The following is an 18,043-nucleotide window of genomic DNA, read 5'->3' as shown; positions in this document are numbered from 1 at the left end:
AACTGCTTTCTAAGTTGTGCTATGAGTAATTCTCTCAGATAAGAAGCCACGGAGGGCGGGAACCAGCCCGACTCCCTTTGGCTCTCCTGCATCTCCGAGTGGGATTTTACCCCGCAGGTGTTGGGTTAGTGCTCAGTGATGGAATGCACTGGAGAAAAGGAGACGCCCAGAGGTCGCACGCAGCGGACCAGTGTGGGAGTCCCTCTGGTCCTCAGTTTCCCAGGCCCCAGTCGCAGGAATGTCTCCCCTGCTCCAAGATCCTGCCTCTGGCTCACGTAGGTGCTGGGTGGAAAAGTGGAGGAAGAGAATGCTGGGGGGAGAGCACAGTGCTCTATTGGATAAACAACTTGCTTAGGAGTGTGGAGGATAAGATTATCCTTAATTATCTGACACCTTTATTTATGGGCGTCTGTAACAAAAACCCTCCAAAGTATTTGCAGTCCATTGGAGGATGAGAAAATAATTACCTGCTTAGAAATCCAAGAAGAAGTTAAGTGACGCAAAACAATTTTGTTGCTGGCTTCTTTTTGTCTTTTTCTTTTCTTTCTTTCTTTCTTTCTTTTTTTTTTTTTTTGCAGCATCATAAGCTGGCATGATCAGAGTCCTGCTGGGCTGAGGAGGAACAGAGAAGTGTTTCCATCATGCCTTTCCTGGCCCACCTTGAGGGCTGGAAAATAGCGGGATGGGAGGTCCCGGGTGCAGATGCAGGGAGGTTCTGATGCAGGCCCCGGGGTCTGGTGGCGCAGAGGCTCTGTGGGGACCTGTTTTGGAGCCCAAGAGTAACAACATATAAAATCTGTTTTTCTTGAGATTCCTCAACCCTCAGCTCCCCACCTTCCCCTTCTTCCTTCCCTATTCTCATCGCCGCCCCTTCCCTCCCTCCTGACTCAGGGGGGACCACGGAAGGCCCCAAGAAGCAAAAGAGAGCCGGCGACCCCCGGCGGTGGGCATCGGCAGGAGGCTGACCAGTAGGAAGCTGACCAAAAACTCTGACCCAAGGCCCAGGTCTCTGGGGAGAAAAGGCTAAACCGCACTTAACCATGAGTGTGATTCATTTTGTTTTAAGTCTTAGCTCAAGGAAGGAAATAAATCCTGAGTTTTTTTTGTTTTTTTGTAATAGTAGCTATTTTTGGATTTTGAAATCAGCACAGACTTTGGAAAAAAGACCCTGAACCAGCCCTAAGCAAAATTGTGAAAATTGTGGTACAAAATGAGATTTTCTTTAATTCTTTGAAATGTTTAACCCAAAGAAGGATTTCTCAAATACTGAAGTTCAAGGATGATGGTGATGGTGTAGAGAAGGCAGTTGGCTAGGGGTGTCTTTCCTGTGCTCCTCAAAGTGGCTGCCTGGGTATCTGTAAGTTCATGTAGGTCAAGACACGGTCTGTTTAGGATGCCGGGATGGGAAATGGAAGAATGTTCTGTCTCACAACTGAGTGAGCCCTTGCTGCTGTCTGGGGGTAACATAGAGGGAAGTGGGAAAGTGTGATTTCGTGTCCTTCCCTTTTACCGGCACCTGCCACTCTGTGAGATGTGCCCAGCGTGACCCTCAGGGACAGGTTGGAGGGGCAGCCTGGCATTGTGGTGATCTCAATTCTGGCTCTGGGAAGTGTCTCCATGTCATAATTTCACACTCCACCTCTAGAATAGCAGTGACCAAATTGTCCTAGGGAATGACCTTCTATCCATGCACCAGTCCTGAATTTCCAAAGGTGACCAGACAATCGATTAACCACCACAACCGACACTCCACAGGTCTCAGACTCTCTACTTCTTCCCACTCACACCAGTTTTCCCTTCCAACTTGCTCCTTGGGGCCCCCATTCCCTTGGTCTTGCAGGTCTGACGATCAGAGCTGTGCCTGGTTCTTTGCGCTCCGTGGCCTTCTCCCTCTGTTCTTCTCCTCTGTCCCCACTGTCTTCTGGCTGGACCAACGCGAGCATCAGGCCTTTCTGTCACCTCGTTTCCCCTCCATACCATGCAATTAAAGAGACTGTGTCCCAGGAGCATGCAACTTCCTATAGCAAAAAGGTTCGTGGAGGGGAATTATTTCCATCAAGTTCCAGACTCCCACTATTCAGTACATTTTATCCCTTAACGTGTCCTCAAAACACATAAAGTCATACTTTAAATGCATTTCATAAATAAGACTTTGTGTAACTTTTATCTGCTTAATATTAATGGTAAGCTTGAGGAGAAATGGTAGGGACCTGGGACATGTCCCTGAGGTGCAATGTAGCAGGCAGAGGGGGGCTGAGGCACACTAAAGGGACTGGCCACAAGAGAGGTCCAAGTCCAGCTCCTGCGTCAAGACCATCGGGAAAGAATGAAGTGTCCCCCAGATCTCAGGTGTGGAGGCCCCCAGGAGAGGGAGCCTTCTCTCTCCCGCTTGCCAGTGATGTAGCTGCATACAGGGCCCTCCGGATCAGAGAGTAGCCACAGCCCCCTGTGACAATCACCACTGACTTAGGCTTAGCTCTGATCGTGTGAGGGTGGAGTGCTAGACGTTTTTCATCTACTAACTCATTAAATCTACACAGCAGCTGGATGTGGTAGGTATGGCTATGAGTTGCATTTTCTGGGAGAGGAAAACAGGGGTCAGAGAAGTTGACTCACTTCCCAAGGCTGTGCAGCTAGTTCCTGGCAAAGCTGGATTTGCAACCTTTGTCAATGCCCTCTGGAACCCCTGCTCTTAGTCACTGCACTGTTCGATCTGGGGGCGAGCCTAGAAACTAACACCGAGGCAGAGTAAGTGCTGGCCAAATGGATAAATGCATGTACTACTATAATATGTTAATATGCCATTAGCGTGTACATTAATGTATTGATAGTTAATGTTACTATCCCAACCACCCACTCTCCTGTGCTCGGTGACTTCCTCCCTGGGCTCAGTTTCCTCATCCAAAGCATGGGGACAGACAACTCTCAAAGGACAAGGACCGGTGGCTATGGGTTTCGCCTCACAGCTGGGAGATCAATAGTTTAATTGCTGTGAAACACACGAGCCTTGGTGATGCCGCATAAATAATTGTAATAACTGTGGCCAGTGACGGAGAGGATGGTTTTCCAATATCTTATTTTAAAATGCATTTCTCTACAATTAACTCCGCAGGGTCTGGCGGAAGAAGTAGCCCATACAGGCACTCATTATTATTGTTTTTTCCCTTCAAGGCACTTGGGCTCTGGTGCCGCCCTCACTGGGATCAAAGGTCACCGTCTCACTGGAGGAGGGTGTCTTCGGACCCCTCAAGTGGAGGCGGGGGCGACTTAAAGCCGGGGCTCTGTGGTTTTCCCGGGGACGAAGGGTAGTCAAAAGACCCTTTGTGATCTCACAGCCACGCTCCCCCCTGGCCCCGGGGCCCCAGCCTTCCGCATCTGTGCATTCCAGCTCCGTCTGGTGATGTCATCCCCGGACAGGGACGCCCTTCTCAGCTATAGCATTCTAAGCCTGGGGAAGCCTGTCCCCCACCGTGTCTCTGGGAACAGATTTTCTGACTGCAAACCATTCACATGCCTCACCCCAGGCCTCGTGAATTCCTGGGTGCTCATTTGTGATGGCTGTATGCGTCCCTTTTCCAGAGCGGCTGCTGTTGAAACAGTCGGATGCAGGCAACGGCCGTGCCGGGGGGCTGAGTGGGGACAGGGCGGTGAAGGACTTGGGAAGGCGTGGTAACCTGCGAGATAGTCCCAGCTGAGGCTTGCTCTTCAAATAATTTTTTGCTGTCATTTTTTTTGCTGGATGACACTGAACATTACCACGATGGCCGGTGACATTGCCTGCTTTTATGCGAATTGTTGCTGAGTCCAGATTTGGAGCCAGAAAACGCAAACTCCAGTCTGGGGCTCCACTTCCTGGCTCCTGAGCTTGGGTCAGAAGAACAGGAGTGGCCCCTGCGCTCCAGAGGCAGGCAGGCCAGCGGGAGGGACGGGGGAGCACTGAGGACCTGTGCCTCGATGCACAGGTGCCGTAATCAGGTGTGCACAGCATGTCCCCCGAGTCCCTGGAGACATCGGATCTGCTCCGGGACACTGCGGGGAGAGCTCTGAGACTCAGCGCTGCCTGAGCTGGGCCACACATGCATCTCATACTCCCTCCTCACTTTGATTTGGCCACACAGACAAAATCATCCTAGGTAGCCCAGGATCGGGAGCTACTTTGAAATTCTGGTGTCCATCCCAGCTGAGCAGAGCTGGAATCCCTGTCTCGGGGCTTGGCAAGGCCACTGACATTTCGGAGCAACCCTCCATGTCCAGCCAGAGGCGGGGGCGCTGCGCTGGCCGGCGAGCTTCCTGAGCTGAGCGGAGGTGCCTGTGTGCGCGGGTCCGCAAGGATGAGCAGCGGATGGAGGGGACCCAGCCTCTGTGGAGGAGTTGTGTCCTCCACCCTCTGGGAAGCTGCGGCTCGGTCCTTTGCATGAGGCAAGGCAAATGTGGACTGCTCTTAGCCTCACAGAGACACTCGCAGCCGTCTTCCGATGGCAGCCTGGGGCCTTTGACAGGGCCGACGCTTAGCCGCTACATGAGGCTGCAGGGAAAGATCCTAGAGCCCAGCTCTTCAGAGAGAGCAGATGTGAGGCTATATGCACTCACTCCCTGGGTTATTTATTTGTCAAGGAAATTACAGAACAGTGCCTAGGGGCTGGGAAGGGGACCCAGGAGGAAACATCCAGGGCTGGCTGCTGCGGCCGCCCTAGCACAGTTGGTCCTTTAAGGACAGGACATCAAAGAGTTGTAAGCTTGGGAGAGAGTCTCTGAAGGTGCTGGGACCCTTCTGATCCTTCTCCGTTGTTAATGGGACTCATGTGTTCATGAATTAATTTACTAAACATCTATTAAGCAACTGTTGTTTACAGAGCTATTCAGGGGGGCCTTTTCGGGGGAGCTATGCTCTGCTATGTTATCCTCAAAATCATAGCATGTCACCTTCATCTTCGTCCTGACCACGCCCACCTATTAACTAGCTGTGACTCACAGGCACATGCGTGCAGCACAGGGATGTGCCAGGCACGCGACCAAGAGCGTTTCGTCATCCACCTGATGATATCCTCACAGCAGCTCTGAGCTTGGAGGTCTGAGCCCCGTATTTCAGCCAAGGATACTGACAACTCTGCAAAGTCCTGCTCGAGGTTGTGTATGCAGGTAACAGGCAGATTCAGGAGTTGAGCTTAGACAGCCTCGGGCCTAAGCTCTCTGCCCCAGACCTGCCCTCAAGACGTTGACTCTCTTGTAGCTGAAACAAAACATTCTGGAAGCGTGAGGAGAAAGATCAATAGGCTTCCACCAGAGCCCTCGAAGTTGGCAGTTGTTATGGAGAAAGACTTTGGAGGAGGGGCCCAGACCAGATCAGGGGAACTGCTGGGCATGGACTGGTTGAAAGGGAGCAGAGAGGAAATGGGAGGAAGGAGGGGTGGGAAATGGCATGGACAGGATGGGGAGTGAGGACTCGAGCTGAGTCCTGGGGAAACAGGAAGGCACCTGGCCTGTCACAGAAGGGTGAGACCATGTGCAGGGATGACCAGGGGCTGTGCCTGCAGGGCCTGGGTGGTCAGTGGCTGCAGCTGCTGGGCTGATGAGGAGGAAGGAGAGGGGCCGGGAGGAGGCCTTGATTTATAGCGGAGCTGCTGTAGGGTGATGGGGACAACAGTAACATCTGGGGTGTGAAAAACGGGGAGGTGAAGCTGCTCTGAGGCTGGTAGGAGGCCCTCTCTGTAGGGACAGGCCATCCTCCCTCATTCAGCCAACACTTAATTATTGCGTTTCTGCCCTGCACCAAGCTCTGTGCTGAAGCTTCCTCTCTCTGGTTAGGACCTGGCCGTCTCTGACTCCCAAAGGTGCTGCAGCGGCTCGCACCGGAGTCTATGCGTTTCCGGGCTCCTCCCTACCTCCGTTTTCCTCAGGGTTCCAGCTGGACAGGGGCTTCTCCTCGTCCTGGTCCAGCTGCGTCAGGCACCTGTCAGATCCCACTCCAGGGGAGGCCCGAGTCCAGCAGAAGAGAACTGCTGAGGGCGTGGCAGCCCCTTGCACCCTTGCACACCTCAGTTCTAGGCGCCCAGGGTGTCCTCAGGCGTTAACCCCTTCGTGACTGCAGCCGTTGGTGGAGCAGAGGAGAGGAGATAGGCTCCCACGAGTGGGAGGACAGGAGCGAAAGTGGCCTGTCCAAGTTGTAGGGTGATGCGGTAGGGGTGTGTGAACGAGGAATGGGCTCCTGCCTGTCACCCAGGTCCCTGTGCCTGACACCATGCGGAGCCACTACCTCCACTTATAGGAAGCTGGGCCAGCCTCCCCTCAGCATCCTGCCAGCCTGCCTTTGCTCTCGGCCCTTGCTGGGTCCTCAGGGACGCCACGCCTCTCAGTGAAGTCGGTCTGTGACGCTCGGCTGCCCCACCTGCGGCTTGGTCAAGCCATAGGCATGGAGCTGCTTTCATCTTCCTCCACCATGTTGCCGGCTTTCGGAGTCGCTCCTGACTTACACCAGACTGAGAGTTTCCTGGACAATTCCTGCAGCTTCAGGGCAGCTGTGGAAAGTTCTAGGCCCAGGGTGGTGGAATGCGTTTCTTCATAATCCATCCACGGCCCAGACTCTTCTGCACCTGCTCCCCTGCCCTCTGTCTGCTTCAGACAGCCGGAGCTGGGCTGCAGGTCCTCTCCTCTCTCTCCAGCCCTCAGGTGACCCCGGCAGGCACCGGGAGCCCAGTATGTGTCAGCCCACATCATCTCACCTCTCCTCCTATTGCACACAGGGCCGTGTTCCCAGTGCACATGGATGAGAACCGTAGGGATCCATTCCTTTGGATCGTCATAATTGCTAATATTTGTTGCAATTTAACTATTGCCTTCTCAGCTAAGTATTTGACACACTTTGAACATTCTCATACTCACACAATAAAAATAACAACAAAGTATTATTATTATTCCTGTTTTTTGGTATGAGGAAAGTGACTCTCAGACACAGTCTGTGGATTATCTTGGGCCACGCAGTTCCTGAGGGTCGGAGTTGGGATTTGCACCGTTTGCCATGGGCTTAGCTGCTTGCTGGCTGCCCACACACCCCGGCTCAGGACTCTGGTGCCTGTAACCCAGATGAGCGCGGTCCATCTGCCAGGCATCAGGAGCAGCTGATGCGTGTAAAGTCCATGGCACTGTCCCTGGTGCCTGGCAGGTGGTGAATTAACTGTCTCTTCATAGGAACCTGCTTTTTTTAAAGAGTGGGAGCAGCCTGCCCATTCTGGCCTATGGCACGCTGGAAATGGCCAACTGAGCATTTGGGGTGCAAGTTATGCAAATAAGTAGTGGCTCTGGGGGCACGAGGTGACCCCCCACTGACCCACTGAGATTTCAAACCTGGAATGTCAGCACACCATGCTCTCTGATGAATCTCTTAGAAAGGTGCAAGAAAAGCTGTTTTAAAATATTCTGCATTTGAAATATGCTGGTTTGGACCTTTTTCTGGCACTTTCTTTATATCAACCACATCGGCCTTCCTTTGTATTTCTTCAGCATCTTTTTCTTCTGGAGTTATACCTTGTTCTTTGTGTCACCACCTGCGGGGGGTGTTCAGAGGCCATTGTCCCTGACACCTTTGATTTGGACATGGCAGGGCAAGAAGTCCTAATGGTAGCCTAGCAGTCATTATTTGGCCTTGTGAGTGTGTGTAATGGGAGACCCAAAAGGGACCGATCGTCCCGGCAGTGTTTGGTAACACGCGAGGATTCGTGCACACACAGCGCCTAATTAATTACTGTTTACACTCCTGCAGCTCACTTTGCATCCTCTTTCTCCTGGCTGGAATCAGGAAATCAAAGCAAAGTGTCTTCGTTGTGCTATTCTGGGGCAGCTTAAGCAGCGTGAACCCAGAAGTGGGGTCCACGCCCACCTTCCATGTCTGGGGACTCGAGGCAGGGAGACATGGATGTGATGTGGCCTGAAGTAGAGTCCACCCTGCCAATGGGAAACGGCACCACGGGCCACTCGGGTCCTACCCCTGTCTCTGGATCTCCCAGTGAGAACATCCCCAACTGTTAGCCCCTCTCTGTAAGACAGGGAAGATCCATATCCTGAGCATGAACGAAGAGGGGATGAGAACTTCTCATGCACTTTCATTCATTCTTTTATTCAAGAAAGATTTATCGAGCACCTGTTCTGTGGCATGGTTCCAGGGTTTAGGATGCATCCCTTGATAAATATTTTCACTCTTATGGAGTTTATGTTCTTTTTTTATTTCAAAATACTAATGTGATACAACTGTTTTTGTTCCATGGATGGCCTTTGTAATGCTTGTGTCATGGCTGTAAGTGTGCCCATCACCCTAATAGTGTTCATTATACCCATTAGTTTGGTTTCTATTCTAGCAAGAGGAGCAAACAATAGCCATAATAAATGGATAAATGACATAGCGCATGAGAAGGTGACAAGTGCTATGGAAATATGCAAAGGCAGAGCAGGGAAAGGAGACTGGAAGTCCAGGGGAGACAGAGTGGCATGAGTTTTAAAACAAGCCCCGGGACAATGCAAGGTGCCATTATGAGTGAAGTTTTATTCTTGGATTCTTTGGGTTGGGGCTGCAGAAATGTTGCCAGGAAGTGAGAGCGTGGGGCATGAGGCACCCCCCAACCCTTGGCAGGGGAGGGACTTGCAGCCCCTTAGAGACTGATGAGAACTTAGAGGTCATCTAGCACAGACAGATGAGGCGGCTGTCCACAGGGTTGCGGACAGGGAAGGACCTCCTTTCTCAAGACCTTTAACCCACAGCCAGCAAGTTGCCAAGACATCAGGCCTCGTGCCCGTGATTGTATCTGTCTCCCATCAGCCTGCCACACCCTTCCCAGTTCCTCCTGTCCTGCACTCCATCATGTTCCATAGAATTACAAAGGGAAAGTCCTAGAGACTGAGTTTGGCCCCGTCTTCAGGGCCAGACACAGAGTGTGTGATACACGTGCGCATGCCTGTGTGTCTATGGGTGTATTTGTGTATCTCATGCCTCCAACGAGGGCAACTGGGACCCAGAGTTGGGTTCTCAGATCATTCATTCATTCATCAAACGAGCACCTACTATGTGTCTGACTCTGGCACTCTGTGACATACTAATTCTTCCTTTCACCTGCTTCTTCAGCATGTGTGGTGAGATGCTGAGTGACAGTGACCAGAACTACATTACTTAGAGCCTTTCGGTGCCAACTAAATAGACTTCTCTACCTTCCATCCCAAGGCCAGGCCAGAGAATGGAACAGCTAGGAGAGCTGACGTCACGTGCCCGAAGCTTCTGAGAGGAGACAAGCCTAGACCCCTAGCCTCCTTCCAGTGGCACCTCACCTGTTGCCACCTGCCCCCATGTGGTCTCCATTTCACAGATGGGCCCCCTTCAGATCCTGGGCATTTCAAGGCCTGTCTCCAGCTCTGGGACAGCTTGGATGTGGGGTGGGGTGGTCTCTCCACAAGCCCCACGATCCCCAACCCCATGCGGGAGGCCTGACCATATTTCCGTCCCGGCCACCAGCTAGTTTGCCACATGCCACTATACCTGAGGTCTGAGGGCCTGGGTGGAGAATTCAGAGTGGCCCTGGGACGTTTGCCTCCAGATTTAATCTGCTCCCTGCTCAGTCTGCAGGTCCATTTCCCCGCCTGCCAGGTAGACACCGCCCCACCTCCTTATACCTGGGCCCAGCCCAGAGAAATCTCACAAGTGTAGACCTTGACCCGGAAGTTTGAGGAGGATGTGGAGGGAGAGGGGGAGGCGGAGTGCGGGTGGCCTGCATCTTCAGAGATGAATAGCACTGTTTGCTCATTAGGGAGATTAGTCCAAGCAAGACAGCAGCCAGAACGCTCTAGTGCAAGCATCTGCCTGCTACTGGGAGACGATATTTATTGTTCAATCCTTCAATGGATGTAAATAAACAGCCCGGCCTAGATAATGTTCCAATAAACAAACAAGCAGCTGCCAGGAGCTCCCTGGATGGCTGACCTTTGAGGGGGCCACGCTGCTGATGTTTTAATAGCAGTCTGCCTGGCAGTGTGGGGACTCACCGTGCCAGGGATGGAGACAGGAGGCAGTGCTCGCTGGTGGACGGGCAGGGGCTGGGGGCTGCAGGAGAGGGGCTGGCTGCTTTGGGAGGTCCCAAGCTGGGGGCTGAGTGGCTGGGGACGGCAGGCAGGAAGGGACACCTGGACACCCAGGGTTGTTGTAAGCCACATGTGGGCAGTAGTACAGCGCATACTGATGCCTTAATGGGGGTTCCTGCGTGGTACAGGCAGGGATGGTGCTAGTTCCTTAAGTCCTCCTGTGGCCTCTCCAGTTGTTAATATTGAAATGCGTCCATGTAATTGTAGTTAGCTGCCACCCCCAGGCCCCGAGTGCCCACCTCCATCTAGCTGCCACCCACCACTGCTTTCTCCCCCAGCAGTACTGCCTGGCACAGGTGGGAGCCTCCAAGAACCTGCTCCCATAGCAACTATTCTGGCTGGTTGGTCCCCCACTGTGAACAGTTGTTGAATATTTTGATTATTGCCCAGGGGACCAGGGTCCTGCTGCGTAGGAGGAGAGCCCAGAGTGTGGAAAGACAAGGCATGAGAACGTCACATGAGGCTGCCAAGTGCTAGCCTGGCCTAGAACCAGCCCGTGCCACCGAGCATCCCAACTCAGTTGGGCTGAAGGGGATCATGCAACAGTTGGAACTTACAGCCTTTGCCCTCCCAAACTGTGAGGCTGGTGGGCACACCGTGCCATGCTGTGGGTTGAACGTGCCCGGGAGACACAAATGGGATGTGGGAAAAATCTCAACTGAGGGTGCCCTAGGAGGATAGTCACCAAGCCAAATTATTAGTAAGGTTGTTTGGTGATGCAGCATGGAAACCCTGGGAAGAGAATAGTCTAGAACTGGGCCACATACTAGCTCCTCAAGTGCAGCTGGTCCAAATTGAGATGTGCTGCACGTGTAAAACACACCACGGTGTTCAAAGATTTAAGATGAGAGAAAAAATGTAAAATCGCTCATTAATAATTTTTATACATGTGTACATGCTAACGTGATAATATTTCGGGCATGTTGGGTTAGATAAAATACGTTAGGAAAATTAATTGTACCTGTCCTTTTTTTAATGTGGTCACTACTAGAAGATTTTAAATGACATATGTGGCCCACATTTGTGGCTTGCATTATATTTGTTTTGCCTGATGCCATTCTAGAAAATTCCACTGGGCTGACGTGAGGCCTGTGAGAACACTGGTGCTCTGGTCTGCTCCATTCACTCTGTCTCCCCGGGACCCAGGGTTTCCCCTCGGACACCCTTCTTCCTGTTTTCACCTCACCCTCCCGTCAGTGTGCTATGTCTTTATGAAGCCTGGCAGCATTGCTCATTCTGCTACTTCAGGTCAGTCTTTCTACTAACCTAAGGGACTTTGTCTCCTAAGGTGGCTTTTGGGTGGACCTGATGTTACCTGCTATGCGTTTTATTAGTTACACTCTCGTGGTCCGCAGGGCCATGTTGAAAGCCTTTGTCGTAAGGCTCATCAGCTTTTCCTGGGCTGGGCTGGTCATCCTGGTTAGGCTCCCGTGAGCCAGACCTCCTGGGAAGAACAAATAGAGGGCTTTGAACGCCGCTGTGCTGTGGCGTTTGCCAGTTGGCCTTAGTTGTGTGGAATCTGAGCCCTTTAGGAGGCCAGCCTCCTGTAAGGCAGGGCTGGCACCGACCATCTTTCTCTCCAGAAGCCATCACTGAACCCGGGAACAGGCGGACTTCAACAAACGCACGGTGGGTGCTGGGTGGTGTGTGGTGTGTCACTCCATCAAGGGACACATGGTGATGGGATGTGGCTTCCTTCTTGGCGTCAGCCTCAGAGATTAACAACGTCTTCCAAACACCCAAATTTACATTCATGACCCACCATTGGTCTCTTTCCATTTTCTGCTTTAAAAAAAAAATCAATTTCTGTTTTCATCCTTTCTCGCTGCTTCGGTGATTTACTTGTATTGTCTACACTGCGTAGAATAAAATCTTGTTTGTTTAGGCTGTCACCTCACAAGTTTTGGGGTGGCCTCTGCATCGGGGACTGAGCCATAGCCACAGGTCAGTGTGTCTCCTTGCTTCTCCACTACTTCTTGGTGGCCTAGGGTATCTTTTCTAGAACATTCTTGAGTTGCAGGCATCTGGGTTATGTTTCCACCTTATGAGGGCAGGACTGAATGTGACATTCTATCTTCAAGTGAACTTGGCCAGGATGATGGCTTCTGGTTGCCTGTTTTTTCCCTGGAATCCCATTTGAATGCTACCTGACATTTTGTTGGCCTTCGTGGCTGCCTCAAATATGGAGAGAAGCAAATGGCAGTGCTGAGACCCCTCCTGATGCTAGCTGTTACCATTACAGTATCTAGCAACTCAGACACAGCAGACCGGGGGTTGCTTTGCATTTATTCACGACTTACTGAGCACCAGCCACATGTGGGAGGTGTTGTGCCGAACATGACAGGGACGACCCTGCCCCATGACACTCACTGTCCCAGAGCTATTTGCCCATGTGGCAACTCGCTCTGCACTCTCAGCCCCTGCAAAAGGCTGACCGGCTTTTTGTAGTTCACATTCACGGTCAGGCTTCCTGCTGTCCCATAGAGCTCGGAATCATCTGCACGTTCTCCTGCTCCCTCAGTCAGGCCATTTATAAAAAATATTAAATAAGACTAGTCATAACACTAGTGCTCGGGGAGTCCCCAGTTCCACGTCTCCACGCAGAAATGTGCCTTTTCCCGCCTCTAAGTCAGTTCTCTCCTCATGGCCAGACTGCCCAAAGTCCCATGGAGACTCATTATTTTTAAATACCTTTTCATGTGGAGCCTTGTCAAAGGCTTTTGGAAAATTTAAATAGTTAAGAGACAAGAGCTGAGCTGGGAACTGGGAGACCTGGGTTCCGGTCCTACTTGTCACTGGTTTGTCATTGAACTTTGGAAAAGGCACAGAACAGCCCCAATCTGAGTTGCTTCGTCAGTAAGATGAGAATGATTATGCTGGCAGTCAACATCATAAAAAATTCACAGCCAGCAGATGAGACAGTGTTATTTAAGAATGCTTTGCAAGATACAAAACAAAAATATAAGGGATCATTATTTAGAAAATTTACAACAGCATCTTTATTCATATGCATGTTTTTCTCCCAAAAGAACTGCAGTAGGTAAAACCACGTTTCCTCCCACCCCATGGTGATTTTTGTTTAAAGTCAACTCCTTTGACTCCTGGAAGGGATGTGGGTTTACACAACCTATAGAGCCCGGTTCAGAGCGAGCGTTTGGTGCAGCGTGGATGCTGGAATCAATGAGATCTTGGTGTGGGTCCAGTCTGTGTCCTCCTTGAATAAGTTATATAATCGTTCTTGTGCCTCCTCTGCAAATTGGGACACTATTAATGCTTCCTTTACTGAGTATGAGATTTAAATGAGAAAATAAATATATGTAAAATGCTTAGCATTGTGCCTGACACATAGTGGACACTTCATAAATAGCAGCGTTTATTGCTGTTTGTCTGTGTAAAGGCCCAAGACCCACAGCTGGTCCATCCTACCTCAATTTTAGGATTTTCCATCAGACATCCAGCAGATTCCACCAAGAACTCCTTTTATTTGTGTCTTGTGTGAGACCCTTTCAGCAGATGAATAAGTGAGTGCTTTCCTTTCTCTTTTCGGACAAGTTGCAGGAGGGGGTGGGGTGGGAAGGAGCCGAGGAGGATGCCTCTCCCGCCACTTATCGCCACCTGGCCGAGTGCCGACAGTTAGGGACGTTACTCCATCCAGCCTCCTTGCAGAAGGCCAGGCCTGTGACAACTTGCCCAATTGGTGCTTTCTGCTCCATGCCTTGTCCACCCCACTGGCGTCCTCTGATGCCCACCTGTGTCCAGCACACCCCTCATGCTGAGGAGCAGGGAAATTGGGGCCTGATGATAAAGAAGACCACTCAGGCACTGAATCCAATTTCCTGTGGGGATCAGACCAAGGGACTCTGGATGGGACTTAGTTCCACCAGCGTTCCCCACGGGAGCGTGCTCCGGCCGACAGCGGCCTGGGAGGGCTGGAGACCAGCCAGGGCGCTCGGTATCACTCTCCGCTCCCACTCCAGGGGTGCTCCCAGGTGGGGATGAAGCCCGGCTGGGCCGGGGGCCAAGGCCATCACTACGCTGTCAGACTTGGGTGGTAATCCCAATTGGTTTTGCATGAACTCCTGTTTCATTCGGATTAAGAAAAGACCTGGCCGGCATGGACATCTGGAGGCTTGGGGATGGGCAACAGAAGGAGGGCCCTGGGAATCCCAGGCATTTTGATTTTTGGCGCTAACCATGCCTCTTTAATTCCTTGAACTGTTGTTGTTTTCATGAGCTTAATGGGAAATCAGCAAAGAGGAGTCTCAACTTCATTCATTTATTTCTTCATTTTTAAAATGAATATTTGTCCAGCTCAAGTGCTTTAGCATCAAACTCAGGAATGACTAGGGAAAATCTCTGGAATTGTAGAGACCAGAGCCAGACCCTGACCTCAGCCCCCTGCCTTTAGGGAGCAGCCACCAGGAAATGAACGTGAAACCCCTCCGGGAACAAGATCTCTCCCGTGCTGGGTGGTGGGAAAAGCACAGACTTCGGAGTCATACCGAATTCTAATTCTGTCCCCAGATTTTATAGCTCAGGCCAGTTGTTCAAAGCATTTGGGTCTCATTTTCCTCATCTGTTATCATTATTATATCAATTAGGACTTTTTGATGTTGCCAAAAAACCTTTGTAATACTTTAACAAAAAGGAAGTATCTTGAGCAACTGGGAAGCTCCAACATCAGGCAGACTTTAGGGTTACTTTCATTCAGTGGCTCAATGATGTCACCAAAGACCAATATTTTCCCATCTCTGTGGTTGCCCTGCCCTGGTTCTAGCTCCCCTCCTTGCTACAAGAGGGCTGCCAACAGATCTTTGAGCTGCATGTCTCCTCGACCCTATTATGGGTGAGAAGCCCGTCATGAGCACCTGCTTTGCTCTGATCGGACACGTTGGTTGGCTTAACTCTTCTCTCTCCATCACTGTGGCAAGAGAGTGAGATTAAGCCGATTTGTCTATGCTCATCAGGGACTTCCCCAGGAAGCAGGGAGTGTGTTCAACCCACCCAAAGGCTGAGAGAGTGCGGGATGGATGCTGGGGGTCTGTGAGCCATGGCAAATGAGCACTAAATGCATAGGATTGAGAGGATTGTACCAGTAAGGAATTATGCTCAAAAGCATCTCCCAGTACCTGATATCTAGAAAGCTTAAAAATAATACTTAAAAGGAAAAAAAAAAAATCAGAGTCTGGAACAAACCTAAACTCAAACCCGTAAACCACGGCTTAACCTGATGTCAGAGTTCCGTGAACTCCGGAGAAATGAGAGGCAGCAGATTCCCTGGTGACCTGACGAGATGGGTGGACATTCGTGTGTTGGCCTTCCTGTAATTTAGTTCCTCGGAATGACTCTTTTATTCTCTTTGCTCTCATGAGAGGTCAACAATTACATATTAGAGATTAAAAATAAGAGTCCATAATGGGAATATTTGGAACATGATTTTTTCCTTAGTTTTGTTATCGAAATCTCTAACATGACACTGCGTGTACCTTACAGAGTCTCACTTGCACTGGTGGCCTCTAATCAAGCGCGGTGAACGCTTAGCTCTCGCCGACCACAGAGGGTCATGCCTGTCCCCGACTCCAGTGAGCAGTGGCGCCAGCATGGGGCATGCTCGTGTCAGATCAGTGCGCTCAGACTCACGAGGTTTCTAGAGACCTGAGCCAACGCCCAGGGGCCAGACGAGCTTGGGCAGGGCTGGGAAGCCGCGTGTATTACAGGTCTGTTCTCAGCCACGAGGCACGTGGGCACAAGTCTTCTTTCGGCTCTCTCCACGTTGTCCCAGCATTTCTAGGAAGGCCTCGTGGATGGCCAAGGGCACCTACTCTGCTAAGTGTTCTGGGAAGACTGAGGGTGACTCACGCCTGAAGCACATTTCCTGTAATGCCCACACCCCCTTCTCTGGGGACACGAGCAGAGCCTCCAAGAGGTTCCAGGACCCAGTGGAATAACCGTCAGTCACTGGCTTCCATGGCCAAAAAGAGACCCGTTAGTGTGAAACCTCTGGGGTTGGTCCCCTGCCTCGTTCCCCTTCAAGGTGCAGCAGTGACATCAGGTAGCGGTTCCAAAGAATTCTCCCCCATCCTTATAGCAAAATTCTCTCTGCTAATGAATGTGGCAGATACGGTTGCCTTTCCAAGGTCACATGACACTCAGATGTGAGGCAGCCTCAGTTATCCGCTGTTCCCCATCCCCGCAGCCCTACCCTCCTCTCCGAGGACCAGCAGGGCCTCACATGCTCGTTCCTGAGGTGCGGGGGACCAGGAGAACGAGACTGGTGGAGCTGGCCACGGCCTCTCCCCCGTCTCTCTGCCATCCCCATCACGAGGCCTGGGGCGGGCCTGTGTCACTTGGCTCCGTGGCCCCAGCCTCTGAGCACTGCGGGGACAGAGCTTGCTGCCTCTCCCGCGGCTGCCGGAAGGGTCTCCGGGGTGGAGTTCGGCTGTGGCAGTGCTGGATCTGAACTCACGCTGCCTCTGCTCTTCCTCCTCTCCACAGATCCGGGTGGATGGGCCCAGGGGCGGCGCCCTGCAGTACGAGACCGTGCAGGTGGTGGACCCCGGCCCGGTCCTGCGGGATATGGCCTTCTCCAAGGACCATGAGCAGCTCTACATCATGTCAGAAAGGCAGGTAAGGTTCTCTGGGCTCTGCCAGACATTTGTTTTGCAGCTGAATACTAGCCTGTAGCTCGGTGGAAGCCTGGGGGAGGCTGCTGCGGAGAGCTGATTTGAGGTTTTCCGCTCAGTGTGCATCTTTTCAGTTCTGCTGCCTGGGCACCGAGGCGGGGTGTGATGAAACAGGGAATGGAACATTTATTATAAAATGTCAAACTATCGGCGAGTCTAGAACAAATCCCCTGACTTCAAAATCATGGTGTCTATAAGTTCAGGGCCAACATTTGCTCTCTTTTGAAGAAATGTGGTATAGATGCCCAAGTTTGGGGTCCAGATTTCCCTACATAAAATATAGTCTACCAAAGTCACGTTCCTGTATCCGAGAGGCTGGTGGTGGGAAGGGTTTATTACCCAAAGAGCCTAGCTAAGGGAATGTCATGGAAAAGCCAGACAGGTGAAGATTTAGGAAAGAGAGTCTGTGTGGTGAGACAAGATGAGAGAGCGTGTGCTCAGAGCCTTCCTGTTACCTATAACTCTTTGTGGAACTTCTAGCAAATTCCATACAGTCAACCCAGGCAGGACAGATATGGTGTTAGCTGATACCACATAGGAAACAGCCAAGTTGGGCTTGGTCCTGGAACTCAGCAGAGAACTGAGTAAGTTCCTTGGGGTTCCCTGAGCGCAGACCAGGAGTCCTATATCTGTGGCAGGCAAAGGAGCAGGTTTCACCTTGGACATTCCATATATGTAAGGGTATTTCCTGGAGTCCCCTAATTCCACCCCACAGTACTCAGCCCACCCCAAGTGCTGCCATCCCTCTGCCCCGCCACCTGTGTGTAGGAAGCTCACTTCCGGCCTGTGGTTGTGTGTGTTAGCTCTGAGTGGCAGAGACCGTGAGCGGCTGATCTCCCCTCTTGTTCGACTTCATTAGCGTGGACTGAACTCTCCATAGGACCTTGCTGACAGTGTCCGGATTGTTCCGCCTGTCCCCTCTCCACATAGTGGGGGAGATGAATAGCACATTATGCCACCCACAGGGCTTGTGCATTGTGCCTTGGCAGCCTGCAACAGCTTCATCCCCCCCACGGGCTCGATGACATCTTCTCATGGGGTGGGACTCCCCGTTCTTGGGCGTCAGCCACACTGGGGTGCATTGTGGTGCCCTTGCTGAGGCTGCCGTGGCCTGGAAATGGCCGGGTGTGAGGCTGAGGGTGGAGTGTTTTTCCCTGGGTGTGGGGGCTCCAGAGATGGAGGCAGCAGCTGGGCGTGAGACTCCCCCCGCTACCCCCCCACCCCCCGTCTACACTCCTTACTTT

General features: G+C 51.7%; 1 protein-coding gene across 1 annotated transcript in view; it reads left to right on the top strand.

Annotated features, from left to right (window-relative positions):
• The window catches only part of PLXNA4 (plexin A4), a 424,461-nt gene that overhangs the window by 237,486 nt on the left and 168,932 nt on the right, over nucleotides 1-18,043 (top strand). The window contains exon 4 of the mRNA XM_012739739.3: nucleotides 16,612-16,743. Coding sequence (XP_012595193.1) covers nucleotides 16,612-16,743 — 132 coding nt within the window. The remainder of the gene's footprint in view (nucleotides 1-16,611; nucleotides 16,744-18,043) is intronic.

This window comes from Microcebus murinus, chromosome 9 (assembly GCF_040939455.1).
Source record: "Microcebus murinus isolate Inina chromosome 9, M.murinus_Inina_mat1.0, whole genome shotgun sequence".
Classification (NCBI taxonomy): Eukaryota; Metazoa; Chordata; class Mammalia; order Primates; family Cheirogaleidae; genus Microcebus; species Microcebus murinus.
This window is presented reverse-complemented; position numbering and strand designations above follow the sequence as displayed.